The 18247-nt window shown below is 45.0% G+C and overlaps 1 protein-coding gene across 7 annotated transcripts in view; it reads left to right on the top strand.

The window, feature by feature from the left end:
* Positions 1-18247, top strand: part of stau2 (staufen double-stranded RNA binding protein 2) — a 622240-nt gene that overhangs the window by 69644 nt on the left and 534349 nt on the right. For all 7 annotated transcript variants that reach the window (XM_072467549.1, XM_072467553.1, XM_072467552.1 and 4 more), the window contains one exon: positions 5033-5192. In XM_072467549.1, the coding sequence (XP_072323650.1) occupies positions 5033-5192 (160 nt within the window). The remainder of the gene's footprint in view (positions 1-5032; positions 5193-18247) is intronic.

An 18247-nucleotide genomic window follows, 5' to 3' on the forward strand; every position in this document is an offset into this window, starting at 1 on the left:
AGTTAAGAGGGAAATCAGGAGGGCAAAAAGGGGACATGAAATTGCTTTGGCAAATAATGCAAGGGAGAATCCAAAGAGATTCTACAGATACATAAAGGGGAAAAGAGTAACTCGGGACAGAGTCGGGCCTCTTAAGGATCAACAAGGACATCTATGTGCAGAGCCACAAGAGTTGGGTGAGATCCTGAATGAATATTTCCCATCGGTATTCACGGTGGAGAAAGGCATGGATGTTAGGAAACTAAGGGAAATAAATAGTGATGTCTTGAGAAGTGTGCATATTACAGAGGAGGAGGTGCTGGAAGTCTTAAAGCGCATCAAGGTAGATAAATCCCCGGGACCTGATGAAATGTATCCCAGGATGTTGTGGGAGGCTAGGGAGGAAATTGCGGGTCCCCTAACCGAGATATTTGAATCATCGGCAGCCACAGGTGAGGTGCCTGAAGATTGGAGAGTGGCGAATGTTGTGCCCTTGTTTAAGAAGGGCAGCAGGGAAAAGCCTGGGAACTACAGACCGGTGAGCCTAACGTCTGTAGTAGGTAAGTTGCTAGAAGGTATTCTGAGAGACAGGATCTACAAGCATTTAGAGAGGCAAGGACTGATTCGGGGCAGTCAGCATGGCTTTGTGCGTGGAAAATCATGTCTCACAAATTTGATGGAGTTTTTTGAGGGAGTGACCAAGAAGGTAGATGAGGGTAGTGCAGTAGACGTTGTCTACATGGACTTTAGCAAAGCCTTTGACAAGGTACCGCATGGTAGGTTGTTGCAGAAGGTTAAAGCTCACGGGATCCAGGGTGAGGTTGCCAATTGGATTCAAAATTGGCTGGACGACAGAAGGCAGAGGGTGGTTGTAGAGGGTTGTTTTTCAAACTGGAGGCCTGTGACCAGTGGTGTGCCTCAGGGATCGGTGCTGGGTCCACTGTTATTTGTGATTTATATTAATGATTTGGATGAGAATTTAGGAGGCATGGTTAGTAAGTTTGCAGATGACACCAAGATTGGTGGCACAGTGGATAGTGAAGAAGGTTATCTAGGATTGCAACGGGATCTTGATCAATTAGGCCAGTGGGCCGACGAATGGCAGATGGAGTTTAATTTAGATAAATGTGAGGTGATGCATTTTGGCAGATCGAATCAGGCCAGGACCTACTCAGTTAATGGTATGGCGTTGGGGAGAGTTATAGAACAAAGAGATCTAGGAGTACAGGTTCATAGCTCCTTGAAGGTGGAGTCGCAGGTGGACAGGGTGGTGAAGAAGGCATTCGGCATGCTTGGTTTCATTGGTCAGAACATTGAATACAGGAGTTGGGACGTCTTGTTGAAGTTGTACAAGACATTGGTACGGCCACACTTGGAATACTGTGTGCAGTTCTGGTCACCCTATTATAGAAAGGATATTATTAAACTAGAAAGAGTGCAGAAAAGATTTACTTGGATGTTGCCGGGACTTGATGGTTTGAGTTATAAGGAGAGGCTGGATAGACTGGGACTTTTTTCCCTGGAGCGTAGGAGGCTTAGGGGTGATCTTATAGAGGTCTATAAAATAATGAGGGGCATAGATAAGGTAGATAGTCAACATCTTTTCCCAAAGGTAGGGGAGTCTAAAACTAGAGGGCATAGGTTTAAGGTGAGAGGGGAGAGATTCAGAAGGGCCCAGAGGGGCAATTTCTTCACTCAGAGGGTAGTGAGTGTCTGGAATGGGCTGCCAGAGGTAGTAGTAGAGGCGGGTACAATTGTGTCTTTCAAAAAGCATTTAGATAGTTACATGGGTAAGATGGGTATAGAGGGTTATGGGCCAAGTGCGGGCAACTGGGACTAGCTTAATGGTAAAAACTGGGCGGCATGGACTGGTTGGGCCGAAGGGCCTGTTTCCATGCTGTAAACTTCTATGATTCTATGTCAAATTTCTCCCCAGCCAATTCTTTTAAGACATTTGGATGGAACCAACAAGGGAACAGGCCATCTTGAACTGGATGTTGTGCAATGAGAAAGAATTAGTTGGCAACCTAATTGTGAGAGAACCCTTGGGGATGAGTGACCATAATATGATAGAATTCTTTATCATGGTGAATAGTGAGGTTGTTGATTCTAAGACTAGCGTCCTGAATCGCAATAAAGGTAATTATGATGGTATGAGGCATGAGTTGGCTATGATGGACTGGGGAACATTACTGAAAAGAAGGACAGTGGACAGGCAATGGCAGGCATTGAAGGAACGAATGGGTGAACTCCAGAAGATGTTTATTCCTATTTGGTGCCAGAGTAGAAAGGGAACTGTGGCCAAACCATGGCTTACAAGGAAAATTAGAGCTAGTATTAGATTCAAAGAAGAGGCTTACAAGTTAGCAAGAAAAACTAATAGACCTGAGGATTGGCAACAGTTTGAAATGTAGCAAAGGCAGACCAAGGGATTGATTAAGAAGGGGAAAATACAATATGAAAGTAAGCTAGCAGTGAACAAATGGGTTAGCCAAATGTTTTTCTCAGTCATTGAAACATTCCATTAAGGCATCAAAGGGACCACGGTACATTGACAAGAAAAGTAAACAAATTCTTAATGTCTCATTGGAACACCGCACAAGCAATGACACAGAGCTCACCAGCAGTACTGCTGTTCAGGAGGAATCTACAAACTCGGTTTGATTTGTCAATACTACCTGATAGTTCTGAGATTGTCAAACAGCAAACACAGCTTGCTAGGAGAGAACAAAAACTTGAAAAAAGTGACTGTTGAATCAAGGAGAGCAAGTGCTAACCAGAAGCTACATCACCAGAGAGAAATGGGTATCTGCTGTGATCCTAGCGAAAACTGGCCCAATATCATACGCTATACAGACAGATGATGGAGCTTGGTGATGTCATACTGACCAGCGACTAGCTTTACGAAATTAAATCACTGAAACTTCGCAAGATGCTTTTCCCGTGGAAAATGTAGACAGCAATTCTTCAGTACAGGTCTGGAACACAGACAAGTTCAGATTTTGTTTCTGAGGTCTTCCCAATACCTATAGGGATGGACAGTGGAGTAACCTCCCAGGAAGTACCACCTACTGAAGGAACAGAGAACACTTCCAAGGTCTCGAGTAGCCAAGTTCCATAACGTCAAATACAACCTAAAAGAGATAGACGTCCACCTGAGAGACCGTCTTGCTAAGTTGTACATATATGTGCATAGAGATAATGCATAATTAGGTCTGTTGTATAAATGTTAAGTAATTGTCGTACTAAAGAACTAAAGGGTGTTTTAAGAGAATATATCCCTGCTAGTGAAGGATCACGTGATCTGTAGTGATGTCAGCAGTGTGTTTGCGCGGGCTTCAGTTCTCCATCTTAGATTGTGTGAGCTATATCCCTAAATAAAACCTCTCATTGTGTTTGTAAGACTCCAGAGTGTGAGCACCTCCGTAACTTTTCTCTTTGTGGCAAACTCAAAGATATAACACAGCCTAACTAACGTTTTCTGTTGTTCTAGCATAATTTACATGTTATATTCTAGGCAGTGGGCAATCGAGGAAAATATCCTGCATGCTTTCTTGACTACTTTTTCTACCTGTCCAGCTACCTTCAGGAGTCTGTAGACATGCACTTTGTTCCTCTCCATTTCTTGGAGCCCGATAATGTATTGTGTATTCCCTTGCCTTGCTTTTCATCCCCAATGTGTGACCTCAGTAACATCTCCAGATTGAATTCCATTTGTCACTTTTCTGTCCACTTGAACAATCCATTTATATCTTCCTGCTTCCTTCTTCACTACCAACCACATGACCAACTTTATCATCTGCAAACTCTTTAATCATTTAGTGACTGGACCCTGCCTGGCATGGTTTGAATTTAGTGTAAACTATAGTTTAGTGACTGGATCCTGAATGGTATGAGCGAGATCTGCTATAGTTAGTCACCGGATCCTGAGTGCTGTTGTTAATGTTTATTGATTAGTTGACTGATTAGTGACTGCCCCCTTCCCCTCTGTACTCCACCTTGGTCTTCAACACAAGTACAAGGAGCATATGGATTTCTTTGTTGCAAAGATTTTCTTCTGATTCAGAGGTGAGAGTATTACCAATGGAACCAAATTGACACTGATAATACGGCTATTACAATAGTGAGGGAAAAAACTCAATGGCTTTAAAAGTTCGTATGATGTTGATCAGTCTAATTCCTTGGCTAAATACTGTCTCTGACCCTATGTTACCCCATATAATGTTGAAATCCACATTCATGTATTTGTCATCTTCAGACTCGGCTATTCCAAGCTGTCCTAGCCAACCTCACACCTGCATCTTATAAACTACAGCTTATTCCGAACCCCAATATACATATGCTATGCTGCTCCACATCCCACTTCCCAATAACCCCTGTACTCGCTGACCTATCTTGGCAATGTTTTGAGTTTACAATTATCATTGGCATGTTTAAATTCCCTCATGAACTTGTGTCTCCCTATTTCTGTATTCTCCTCTGGTCCAATCATCTGTTCTTTTTACTCTAATCGCCACTGCATCCTCCTTTTCTTCACTCACCATTAGGGGCTGTGCTGTCAGCTGCTTAGGCTGCATGCTCTATCCCATTATTTATGCAGGGAATGATCAAGCACATGAATTACGTCTGTGACTATTCATTGGAAATTAACATCTACTTCTTTGTTTGGTTTAATTCTGTGGAATAGATAAAGAATCTTTTTATGGGGCGGCACGGTGGTGCAGTGGTTAGCACTGCTGCCTCACGGTGCTGAGGACCCGGGTTTGATCCCGGATCACTATATGGGGCTTGCTTATTCGCCCCGTGTCTGCATGGGTCTCACCCACACAACCCAAAGGTGTGCAGGATAGGTGGATTGGCCCCACTAAAGTGCCCCTTAATTTAAAAAAAAAATCTTTTTATGAGAAAGGCAGATGAAAAAGGTCAAATTTGGAGGCACTTTGTATATGCCTTGGTAAGATATGTTCAGCTCTGACAGATTATTTAAGATGTATACAGAAAATAGTAAATATCATTCATTGGCATAATTGATTTTGATTTTCTTTTCATACAGATCTTCACTGTACAATTGACTCTTGGAGATCAAACCTGGGAAGCGGAAGGAAGTAGTATTAAAAAGGCTCAACATGCTGCTGCAGCCAAAGCATTGAGTGAGACTAATCTCCCAAAACCATGCCCACGACCTCCCAAAACTATTATGAATAATAATCCAGGTACTGCTGTATTTCATGCTAATTATTCATATTAGCATGACCTAAATAAGGGTACAATTTAAATATATTTGCATATAAGATTGATAGAATACCAATCTTTTGATCACATTTGTTGTATGCTGCTTTTTACATAGATTACATAGAATTCACAGCACAGAATCATTCAGTCTATGTCAGTATTTATGTTCCATTTGATCCTCCTCTCACCCCTCTTCACCTAACACTATTAGCACAATCTTCTATTCTTTTCTCCCTCTTGTGTTTATCTAACTTTCCTCTTTCAATGCATCAGTGCTTTCATGCCTCAACAGCTGTGGTAGAAAATGTAGGTCAGCCTAGGGTTTCAGTAAAGCATAATGCCATGAGTTTGACATTTGCGTATTCTGAACTGTGGAAGTCATGCAACATTATAGCTGTAGGTCTTGTCCTTTCAGACATGTGTTGTGTCTGAAGAAAGACCTGTATAATAGGTAGGTGAAGAACGGATCAGCAGTATTAGCAAGAATTTCAAGTTTGCTATTTCCATTAGTGTTTTTAAGCCTTACAAATACTGCAGGGTGATAAAGGGCAAAAAAAGGACTTGCCCTTACATATTGCTTTTCATGATCACTGGGCACCTCAAAGCGTTTTACAACCAATGAAGTATTTTTGTAGTGTAGCCACCATTGTAAACCAGGAAACACGACAGCCAATTTGCACACAGCAAACTCCCATAAACAGCAGTGTGACAATCTGTTCTTGTGCTATTCATTGAGGGATGAGTATTGGCCAGGACACCGGGGATAACAATCCTGCTCATCTTCAAAATAATGCTATGGGACCGTTTACGTGCATAGATGGGTCTCGGACTAGTGTCTTATCTGAAATAAGTCACCTCTAGCAGTGCAGCATTGGAGTGTCAGCAATTATTTAAAAATAAGTCCTGGAATGTAGGACTTGAACTCAGAAGTAAGCCATGGCTGAAACAATGGGAATTTTTTCACCCGCCAGAGGTGTGCAAGTGGAACTGCCACTGGTGAATGAGATTAACATAAGTAATATTTTTTCCTACACTGTAGATTGATTTTAATAGAGATATAGCTGTTGAAATATAGTTTACTATTTTGAAAAACAAATCACTTATAAAGAACTGGGTATTTTTAACAGTGCTGGATGTGAGTATAATGGAAACTATTTTATCAAAAGGAATTTTCATTGCAACACTGAATACCCAGTATATCATCCATTAGCAGAGATGAGAGAGAGTCGTGTCCCCCCCCACCCGTCCCCCCCCGTCCCCCCCGTCCGTCCATCCCGTCCCCCCGGCCAGGCAATAGATGGAAGACATTCCTCACCCGGGAACTGAAGGAGATGGGAGACGGCATTAAGGCCGAAATAAAGGTGGCAGTCAAGGTGGCAGAGGCGCTGGCCACCATGCAGATGGCTCTCGATGGCATTGGAAAGAGTGTGGAGTCCTAGGGAGCACGATAAAGGAGCTGGGAAAAGCATCAATGGACCAGAGCGACCAAATCGTCGCCCTGGAGGCCGAAACCAAGAGGTTGGTGGTGACTCAGGGGAGTCTGAAAGGAAAGGTGGAGGACCAAGAAAATCGGTCAAGGCGGCAGAGTATCAGAATAGTGGGCCTGCCAGGGAGTATTGAGGGCAGGGATCCGACTTGACTACGTGGCCCAAATGCTGGGCAACCTAGTGGGGAGAGACAGCTTCCCCAAGCTGGTGGAGATCGACGGGGCTCACAGATCGCTCCGGCCGAAACCCAAGGCGTGGTAGCAGCCTAGAGCAGTCATTGCGAAGCTGCACAGATACCAGGACTGGGAAAGGATCCTTTGCTGGGCCAGACAAATGAAGGCATGCAACTGGGAGGGATGTAAAATCGGAGTCTACGAGGACATTGGGACGGACCTGGCAAAGCACAGTATAGGATTTGATCAGGCAAAATCCATCCTATACAAAGGCAAAATTAAATTTGGGATGCAGTACCCAGCCTGGCTCTGCAAAACATATCAGGCTAAGGAACATTACATTACTGCCCCTGCAGAGGCAGATTGGTTCGTCCATAAGAATGGTTTAGACAGACAGCAAGGGAGACACCGATAAGGAAGGCACAGAGGCGGCGGAGGAAACCAGCGGACAATTTTGCGTGGGACTGCATCGCCTTGCTATGAACAGGGAGCCAGTTCATAGAATGGAGGGGGCAAGTGCATCAGAGCGCAGGAGAGGTTGAGGAGGAGATAGAGGGGACATCAGCAGAGCGGGCGTAGAAGGGGGTCAGACCAACCCCAGGAGGGGAGCCACCACACTAGCGGCAAAGCTAGTGCCAGAAAGTAGAGTGAGAGGGGGGTCGCCGTGCATTTCCCACTGGGGAGAGAGCATCTGGCCGGCCTTGGGTGGGAGCAACGGGGTAGACAGAAGGGGGAGAATAGGGACGAAACAAGAGGGGGAAGAACAAAACCACAGGGGCTCGGCCTCATGGTGAGAACGGTGACAGTGGCCATATTGGATGCCCCCCCTAACAAAGGGAAACCCCGCAGTGCAGGTGCGCATCCACAAGTTTAGTATGATTGATCCCGCAGGAAGGAGGGGACAAAAAGCCCCCATCAGGATTATCACCTGGAATATCAGGGGACTTCACAGGCCAGTGAAAAGATCCAGAGTCTTCACTCGCCTAAAAAGTATGAAAGCTGATATAATCTTCCTCCAAGAGGAAGAAGGACCGACTGCAGATAAGATTGGGCTGGGTGGGACAGACCTATCATTCCTGCCACGGGACGAGAGCTAGGAGGGTAGGCATACTGATTAGCAAGAGGATTGTGTTTACTGCGACAAGAATGGTTACAGATCAAGGAGGACGGTACGTCATGGTCAGCGGTGTTCTACACGGGGCACCAGTAGTCCTGGTGAATGTGCCCTTGTCAACTGGGACGACACAGAATTTATAAAGAAGACCATGCCGGAAATCCCTGACATAGATACGTACCGACTGATCATGGGAGGGCTTCAAATGTGTACAGGACCTACCGACGGACAGATCAAACCCAAGAATGGTGAAAATGGCAGGCATGGCTAGAGAACGAAGAATATGTATGAAACAGATGGGGCAGTGGATCCATGGCAGTTCATGCACCATGTGAAAAGCTACATGTTCCTTCTGCTGTATGTTCATTGGTTCTGAGTTTGTAACATGGCAGAATGTCTGCTGTGGGGAGCAGGTGTTCTCTGGTTCTAATGGACACTGATCCTGGCATGCATAATGAGGTGAAAAGGAATTTTCTTTTTTCTCGCCAGTACACAAGGTCTAGACCCATATCGACTTCTTTGTAGTGGGGAAATCGGTGCTTCCAGAGATAGTAAAAGTGGAATACTCCGCAAAAACTCAAACAGGTTTTTGCTTTTCTAAACAAACTTTACTAAAACTAAATTAAAAAAAAACAATATTTAAGCGTTTATACTTCAACCCTAACAATTACATGTAGTTTCTTAACTTTAACACATAAATTCCCCTTAAACAGCCCCTTTAAATAAACATGCAACTCTCATTCCACTTACACAGGAGATGTACGAGGCAGGTTTTTTTACACAGAGGGTAGTGGGTGCCTGGAACTGGCTGCTGGAGGAGGTGGTGGAAGCAGGGACACTAGTGACATTTAAGAGGCATCTTGACAAATACATGAATAGGATGGGAATATAGGGATACGGGCCCAGGAAGTGTCGAAGATTTTAGTTTTAGCAAGATCCAAAACCATTGATAAATGTGATGAACTGATGAATGCTACAGCGATCAACAGCATGGTCAGCACAGGCTTGGAGGGCCGAAGGGCCTGTTCCTGTACTGTACTTTTCCTTGTTCTTTGTTCACATGCAGGCAAAGGCTATACTTGCATTTATCAAGCAATTTTTCTTCTGTTAGGGAAATTCTTTCAGAACTCTTTTCCAAAGCCTGCTTTGGTGGCAACCATCATGAATTCTCTTGGTCGCTTTCCAAAGCCTTCTCCCTGTACTTGTTCAAAACAGGATTTTTTTCTCTCTCTCTCTAAGCTTTGTCCAGCCCCTCAAACAAAGGTTCTCTCCTGGGGTGCTCGGACTTGAACCCATCAACGTTATCCTGGCTGTTTGATTTCCCACTTTGGTCATACAAAAGAACTGAGCCATGCTATTGATATGCAACTCCAATTGACGGTTAAAGAGAACATCAGACTCTATAATGAGCTAATAGATGTTCAGACAGGAGTGTACTGAAGGACAATGGATCTTGGGTGACTCACCCTTGCAGAATACGGTCATCCTGTATATTCCCGCGAATGAATTTAAGTCTGAATGGGACAATGTAACTCATGCCAGGTGTGGGATTATCCCTCTGACTCTGTGCTAGCACTTTTTCTGTCTCAGTCTGTTTAATCCCTAAATTGCCTGCTACATCTTCAATCCCATTTTTTGACCCAATTTCCTAATATCTCCCTCGCGTAACATCTCCCTTCCTAGAGAGAAAATTGACCATAGGTATACACAGATGGCTTCATTTTCTGAACCCTTTTTCAATTATAAACATTTCTTAAGATTACATACAATTTACATTCTATATGTTAGATATAATTTTTACATTTATAAAGACGGAAACAACATATGAATATAGTCCATTGTAGTCTTTCCTCATGTCACAGTCATGATAGGGCATCAGCAATCACATTTTCTTTCGGACACTTTTCCATTAGCTCTGTCCAAGTGGTCCTGGTATTATCAACCAGGTCTCTGTGATAGTCTACATGCGTTTACACAACAAAACTTTGCCAATAATTCAGTTACATGCAGTTATCTGGCTTTACAAGCAGAGTTTTCCGCATGATCGTACGGCAGATTGTTGATCGCTGTAGCATTCATCAGTTCATCACATTTATCAATGGTTTTGGATCTTGCTTCTTTTGCTGCCTGTTGAGGATAGCCAGAATAATTGGCAACAGCTGGTACACTTGGACAGAGCCAAACACCAGTCTTTGCATGTTGAAAAGTTTGCTGACTATTCTGGCTGCATTTGTACCAGCTCTACAGCCTCTAGATTGCGTATTCCACCACAGACGATGCTCTCTGTGAAACGGTGAGACAGCTTTAGCCCTTCAGCTGTACCTCCTGACCAGACCCTAGTGTCATCACTTCCTGTGGCACCATTATGTGGAGATGCCGGCGTTGGACTGGGGTGAGCACAGGAAGAAGCCTTACCACACCAGGTTAAAGTTCAACAGGTTTGTTTCAAATCGCTAGCTTTCGGAGCACTACTTCCTCAGGTGAAGGATTCACCTGAGGAAGGAGCAGTGCTCCGAAAGCTAGTGATTTGAAACAAATCTGTTGGACTTTAACCTGGTGTTGTAAGACTTCTTACTGTGTCACCATTATGATGCAAATTTGACTGCTGTTGGAGCTCCGCAGTTCCCGCAGTTTCTTTCATTACAGCTTGCTGCCTTGTGAGTAGCTCTCTCCCTTGTTGTGATTGTTGTTGCTCCTCTTTGATCTCATGCAGATGATTGCTGGTATGCTGGAGTTCGTGTGCAATTTGATGCTCGATCTCCGCTTTCTTCCCACTCTATCTTTCCAGACTAGCTTTCTCTTCCGTGTAACCGTCACTGATACTCCTGCTGGATAAACTCCATGCCAGTTACTTCCTAGCCTTCAGTTCTCCATTCACTCTGTCTAGGAGTTCTAATTTTCATTTACGTACATCAGCCATCTCTGTTTGTAACTGTGCTGTCGTTAGCGGATTGAGCTTGCATGGGTGTTGTTTAATGGGAACCCATTTCCGATAGCTACCTCCTGCATAATTTATTTTGTATATCCCAAGTTATCCTCCCTCACAGCTCTATATGATTGTAATGACTCTTTCAGGTTTTTTGAAGGTAATTCAATAATTTATCCCAATTTTTGAATGTTTCCACATTGTCCAATTTAATTTGAGGAATGTCAAATTCAGAATTGTCTGGATTTATCCCTTTTTCATAAAATTTATGTTCATAAATTCATAGAATTTACAGTGCAGAAGGAGGCCATTCGGCCCATTGAGTCTGTACTGGCCCTTGGAAAGAGCACCTTACTTAAGCCCACACCTCCACCCTATCCCCGTAATCCAGTAACCCCTCCTAACCTTTTTGGACACATAAGGGCAATTTAGCATGGTCAGTCCACCTAACCTGCACATCTTGGGACTGTGGGAGCAGCTGGAGGAAACCGGAGCAGCCGGAGGAAACCCACGCAGACACGGGGAGAACGTGCAGACTCTGCACAGACAGTGACCCAAACTGGGAATCGAACCTGGGACCCTGGAGCTGTGAAGCAACAGTGCTACCGTGCCGCCCATAACGATTAACACTTCCTCTGTCTTTCCTTCTCTATCAAAATAACATTCTCGCTTATGAATCTGACACACTCTGAGTCCTCCTTCTGTCTGGCGTTCTTATCAAATAATTTACCTCACTCCGTTTCCTTTTGATCTTATAAGGCCTACTAAATCTTGCTTTTAATGGTTCCCCGAATGCGGGTGTGGGTTTTAAAGGTGCTGGTTTGATTACCACTTGAGGTTTCCCTAATGCTTGGCTAGGGGCTGTTTAGCACAGGGCTAAATTGATGGCTTTGAAAGCAGACCAATGCAGGCTAGCAGCACGGTTCGATTCCCGGAACAGCCTCCCCGAACAGGCGCCGGAATGTGGCGACTAGGGGCTTTTCACAGTAACTTCATTTGAAGCCTACTTGTGACAATAAGCGATTTTCATTCATTCATTTCATGTGTGACATGTGACATGTATGGCAAAATACAACTACATCCTTATGCAGTCCAGGCCAATAGGAGTTCCGTCGTATTTTTGCTTGAGTCTTCCTCGCCCCTAAAAGACCTGCTACTGGAATCTCATGCGCTACCCGCAAAACTTAGAATAATAATAATCTTTATTGCCACAAGTAGGCTAACATTTTTTAAAATTAAATTTATTTTTTCAAATTTAGAATGGCCAATTCATTTTTTCCAATTAAGGGGCAATTTTAGCGTGGCCAATCCACCTAGCCTGCACATCTTTGGGTTGTGGGGGCGAAACCCACGTAAACACGGGGAGAATGTGCAAACTCCACACGTACAGTGACCCAGAGCCGGGATCGAACCTGGGACCTCGGCGCCGTGAGGCAACAGGGCTAACCCACTGTGCTGCCCAAGTAGGCTAACATTAACATTGCAATGAAGTTACTGTGAAAAGCCCCTCGTCGCCACATTCCGGCGCCTGTTCTTGTACACAGAAGGAGAATTCAGAATATCAATTCACCTAACAGCACATCTTTTGGGACTTCTGGGAAGAAGCTGGAGCACCGAGGAAGCCCACGCAGACACAGGGAGAATGTGCAGACTCCACACAGACAGTGACCCAAGCCAATTCGTTCATTTTTAATTGGATTCAATCTAATTCTAATGCGTTAAACTGTGTCACTGGTAAGTTTCAATATTGAGCTATGGCTTGTACTATCTTAGCCTTCTTTGTCCCTTTTGGCTAACTGCAGTTTCTCTGCCAAACTCAAAACCTTTGCTTTCAATTCCCTTTTAACTCCTCCCGAGTGATTTCCTCCACCCCCAGGACATCTTTTGCAACTGCAAGGGCCATCTCCAATATTTGAAACCCTGAAAGAATGCAATCAATTCATACACACTCACTGTCTTTACGTTCAATAACTCCAACCCAAACAAAGAATTATATGTAAGAATATCCCGGCCACAAACCCCTAATTTGTTATGAACACCTGGTCAGCTCTCAAAGTGGCTCAGAGACTGGACTAAAACCATAACGTTTTAAGGTTTTTAAGGCGGTATGGAAAGATCGATTCGTTCCAGGAGTGATCATATAAGAAATAGGACTCGGTTATTTTATAAACAAGCTTAATTAAAGCAAAAGAGAAAAAAACCAATATTAAAATTTTTGAACTTCACCCCTAAATTAACAGATTACTTGTAGTTTCTTAACTTTAACACATGAATTCCTATTAAACAACACTTTAAATGAACATGCAGCTCTCATTCTATTTACACATTCAGGCAAAGGCAATATTTGCATTTACGAAGCAATTTTTATTCTGTTAGGAAAATTCTTTCCGAACCCTTTTCCAAAGCCTGCCTTGGTGGCAACTTTCATGAACTCTGACGGTTGCTTTCCAAAGCCTTCTCCCTGTACTTGTTCAAAGCAGGATTTTTTTTCTCACTCTCTCTAAGCTCCTCTCAGCCCCTCAAACAAAGGTTCTCTCCTGGGCAGTGGCAACTTTCATGAACTCTGACAATTGCTTTTTTCCAAAGCCTTCTCCCTGTACTTGTTCAATGCAGGGTTTTTTTCTCACTCTCTCTAAGCCCCTCTCAGCCCCTCAAACAAAGGTTCTCTCCTGGGGTGCTCAGACTTGAACCCATCAACGTTATCTTAGTGGTTTGATTTCCCACTTCCGTTTGTAGAAAAGAACAGAGCCATGTTATTGATATGTAACTAATCTCCCATTGACAGACAAAGAGGTCATCAGACTCTGTAATAGGTACTAACTGATCAGAAAAGAGTGTCCCGAAGGACAGTGGATCCTGAGTGTCTCATTTTTTGCAGCACTATGTATTCCCATTCACCAGCTCAAATCTGAATGGGGCAGTGTAACTCATGCTATCCCTCTTACTCCATGCTAGCAATTTTTTTCCTCAGTCCATTTAAATGCTAAACAGCCTGCTACACCTTCAATCCCATTTCTGGACCCAATTTCCTAATATCTCTCTCGCGTAACAGAATAACAATAAAGACCAGATGTTTCAGAAATAATTGAAGAAAAACTAAAGGCTCTGTATCTGTATGTGCGTGGCATTTATAACAAAGCAAATTAATTGATAACGCACATTGAAATAAATAAATATGATCCCACAGCCACTATGGAGATGGGTCCTGGGATTTGAAGGATATATGCCATTCAAGTAGAATATGAAGTTATCATAGATTTCATAGAATTTACAGTGCAGAAGGAGGCCATTCTTCCCATCGAGTCTGCGCCGGCTTTTGGAAAGAACACCCTACCCAAGGTCAACACCTCCACCCCATACCCATAACCCAGTAACCCCACCCAACACCAAAGGCAATCTTGGACACTAAGGGCAATTTATCATGGCCATTCCACCTAACCTGCACATCTTTGGACTGTGGGCGGAAACAGGAGCACCCGGAGGAAACCCACGCACACACGGGGAGGATGTGCAGACTCCGCACAGACAGTGACCCAAGCCGGAATCGAACCTGGGACTCTGGAGCTGTGAAGCAATTGTGCTATCCACAATGCTACCGTGCTGCCCATGTGGGGATGTGGAGGGGTAGCATGTGGAGGGGGGTAGCACTGTTAATCAAGGATGCCATTGTAGAAATAAAGTAAGAAGTCTTACAACACCAGGTTAAAGTCCAACGGGTTTGTTTCAAATCACTAGATTTCGGAGCACTGCTCCTTCCTCAGGTGAATGAAGAGGTAGGTTCCAGAAACATATATATAGACAAAGTCAAAGATGAAAGACGATACTTTGAATGCAAGCATTTGCAGGTAATTAAGTTTTTACAGATCCAGAGAGAGGGGTAATCCTAGGTTAAAGCGGTGTGAATTGTCTCAAGCCAGGACAGTTGGTAGGATTTTGCAAGCCCAGGCCGGATGGTGGGGGGGTGAATGTAATGCGACATGAATCCCAGGTTCCGGTTGAGGCCGTACTCATGTGTGTGGAACTTGGCTATAAGTTTCTGTTCGGCGATTCTGCATTGTCGCGCGTCCTGTAGGCTGCCTTGGAGAACGCTTACCCGGAGATCAGAGGCTGAATGCCCTTGACTGCTGAAGTGTTCCCCGACTGGAAGGGAACATTCCTGCATGGCGATTGTCGCGTGATGTCCGTTCATCCGTTGTCACCGCATCTGCATGGTCTCGCCAATGTACCACGCTTCAGGACATCCTTTCCTGCAGCGTATGAGGTAGACAACGTTGGCCGAGTTGCACAAATATGTACCACGTACCTGGTGGGTGGTGTTCTCACGTGTAATGGTGGTACCCATGTCAATGATCTGGCATGTCTTGCAGAGATTGCCATGGCATGGTTGTGTGGTGTCGTTGTCGCTGTTCTGAAGACTGGGTAGTTTGCTGCAAACAATGGTTTGTTTGAGGTTGCGCGGTTGTTTGAAGGCAAGTAGTGGGGGTGTGGGGATGACCTTGGCAAGATGTTCATCTTCATCGATGAAGTGTTGAAGGCTGCGAAGAAGATGTCCTAGTTTCTCCGCTCCGGGGAAGTACTGGACGACGAGGTGTACTCGGTTGTGTCCCGTGTTTGTCTTCTGAGGCGGTAGGTGCGTAATTTTGCTGTGGCGCGATGGAACTGTCGATTGATCAGTCGAGCGCCGTATCCCATTCGTACGAGGGCACCTTTCAGCGTCTGTAGATGTCTGTTATGCTCCTCCTCGTCTGACCAGATCCTGTGTATACGGAGGGCTTGTCCATAGGGGATGGCTTCTTTAATGTGGTTTGGGTGGAAGCTGGAGAAGTGGAGCATCGTGAGGTTATCCGTGGGCTTGCGGTAAAGCGAAGTGCTGAGGTGACCGTCCTTGATGGAGATAAGTGTGTCCAAGAATACAGCCGATTTTGGAGCATAGTCCATGGTGAGTCTGATGGTGGGATGGAACTTATTGATGCCATCGTATAGTCGTTTCAGTGATTCTTCGCCGTGGGTCCATGGGAATAAAATGTCATCGATGTATCTGGTGTATAACGTCGGTTGAAGGTCCTGAGGAGGTCTTGTTCAAACTTGTGCATGAAGATGTTGGCATATTGAGGTGCAAATTTGGTCCCCATGGCTGTTCGGTGTGTTTGGATGAAGAACTTGTTGTCGAAGGTGAAGACATTGTGATCCAGAATGAAGCGGATGAGTTGCAGGATTGCGTCTGGAGATTGGTGTTGTCGGTGTTGAGTACTGAGGCTGTTGCAGCAATGCCGTCGTCATGGGGGATGCTGGTGTAGAGTGCCGAGACGTCCATTGTGACGAGGAATGTTCCTGGTTCAACTGGTCTATAGGTGCTGAGTTTCTGTAAGAAGTCCGTCGTATCGCGACAGAAGCTGGGCGTTCCTTGTACGATGGGTTTCAAGATGCCCTCGATGTAGCCAGAGAGGTTCTCACACAGAGCCCCATTGCCTGATACGATAGGACGGCCTGGTGTGTTGACCTTCTGTATTTTCGAGAGGCAGTAGAGATCTCCAACGCGGGAATACGTGGGATGAGAGCACATAGGGTGCTCTGAAGGTCTGGATCCAAGGTCTTGATCAGTCTGTTGAATTGGCGTGTATGTTGGCAGGTGTGTTCTGCGGTTAACTGTAGTGTTCCTGGTTGTTGAGTTGTCGGTACACTTCTTTGCAGTAGTCCGTTCTGTTCAGCATGACGGTGGCCCCTCCTTTGTCTGTTGGTTTGATGATGATGTTGCGGTTGGTCTTGAGAGCACGGATGGCGTTGCGTTGTGCTTGGGTGACGTTCGAGCGTGAATGTGACTGATGAATCTGGCATTGACGTGACTCCTGACAGCTTGAGCATACATGTTGAGTCTAGGGCAGCGGCCTTCCAGAGAGGTCCAATAGACTCTTTCCTCTTCGGTTCCCGCACCGTAGATCTCTCGGTCTGCTGTTCCGGTTCATTGGTTGTCTCATTGGATTCTCTGTCAGCTTCTTGTGGTCTGTGGAAGAACTCCCGGAGCCTCATTCGCCTGATGAATTCCTCCGTGTCCGCCGCGAGACTGATGGGGTCTATTTTGGTGGTGGTGCAGAAATTGAGCCCTCTGCTGAGGACTTCGATTTCGTCTGGTTGAAGGGTGTTGTCCGACATGTTGACAAAGATTTCCCTGTATTGGTATTGGGGAGGCTTGGTTGCTGCTGATGCCGAGTTTCTCAAGCTTCCTGTTGGTGTGCATATAGGTGGTGTAGTATCGTTGTCTCATCTGTTTGGGGTATTCCGCAGCTGGTCTGCTGCGTCCTGAGCAAAAATTGAGAATATGGACTCTATCTTGGTTTTCAGCTTGCAGTGTCTGCTGTAGAGCTGGTGTACGAGGTGGTTGAGGAGTGTGAGAGAGGTGCGACGGCCTCAACCGGGACCTTGGATTCATGTCACATTACATTCACCCCCCACCATCTGGCCTGGGCTTGCGAAATCCTACCAACTGTCCTGGCTTGAGACAATTCACACCTCTTTAACCTGTGATTACCCCTATCTCTGGATCTGTAAAGAGTTAATTACCTGAAAATGCTCACATTCAAAGTGTCATCATGCATCTTGGACTTTGCCTATATATATGTTTCTGGAACCTACCTCTTCATTCACCTGAGGAAGGAGCAGTGCTCCAAAAGGGAGTGATTCGACACAAACCTGTTGGACTTTAACCTGGTGTTGCTCTTTTTAGCCTTAGTTTATTAGCTCTGATTACGTCACCTTTGCTCACGAGTCGCCAGGTATCTTTCTGATACCGCCACGTGGTTCAAGTTCAAGTTATGATTAATAAGTCAGCACACCGCTTAGTAAGATTGAAATCAACGGTCATTTATTATATACAACAAGTAATGTTTACACAATAATCCTACTATCTATATAATAAACCTATCACTACTGGCCGATACTTAACTTTAGGAAGAACCCACCAGGTCAGGGAAACAAATGGATTATCCAATCGGATCTGGCCCGCGGGATTCAAAAGGCTGATACAGGTCGATGGCTAGGAGTCTTTATCGGATAGCGATCGCTGGATTCAAACTTACAGTTGCCGGTTGCTGTTCTTGCGAAGGTCTCGAGCAGGCGAAGAAGGGAGAGGGAGCGAGATCTGAACTTGGCCCCTCACTTTATAGGGCCCAGGGGCTTCCCGCCTCTCGGGGCGGCCCTTGACCCTGAGTCCCAAGTGATTGGACTTATTCCCAATCATTGGGTTCGATACGTCCAATTGCGAGGCAATTCCCCAATCGGGGGGTGGTCGTTCACCTGCCTTTCTTTCGGCCACTGCAGGCGCCGACAGGTCTGGCCCGGT

Source organism: Scyliorhinus torazame, chromosome 11 (assembly GCF_047496885.1).
Source record: "Scyliorhinus torazame isolate Kashiwa2021f chromosome 11, sScyTor2.1, whole genome shotgun sequence".
Classification (NCBI taxonomy): Eukaryota; Metazoa; Chordata; class Chondrichthyes; order Carcharhiniformes; family Scyliorhinidae; genus Scyliorhinus; species Scyliorhinus torazame.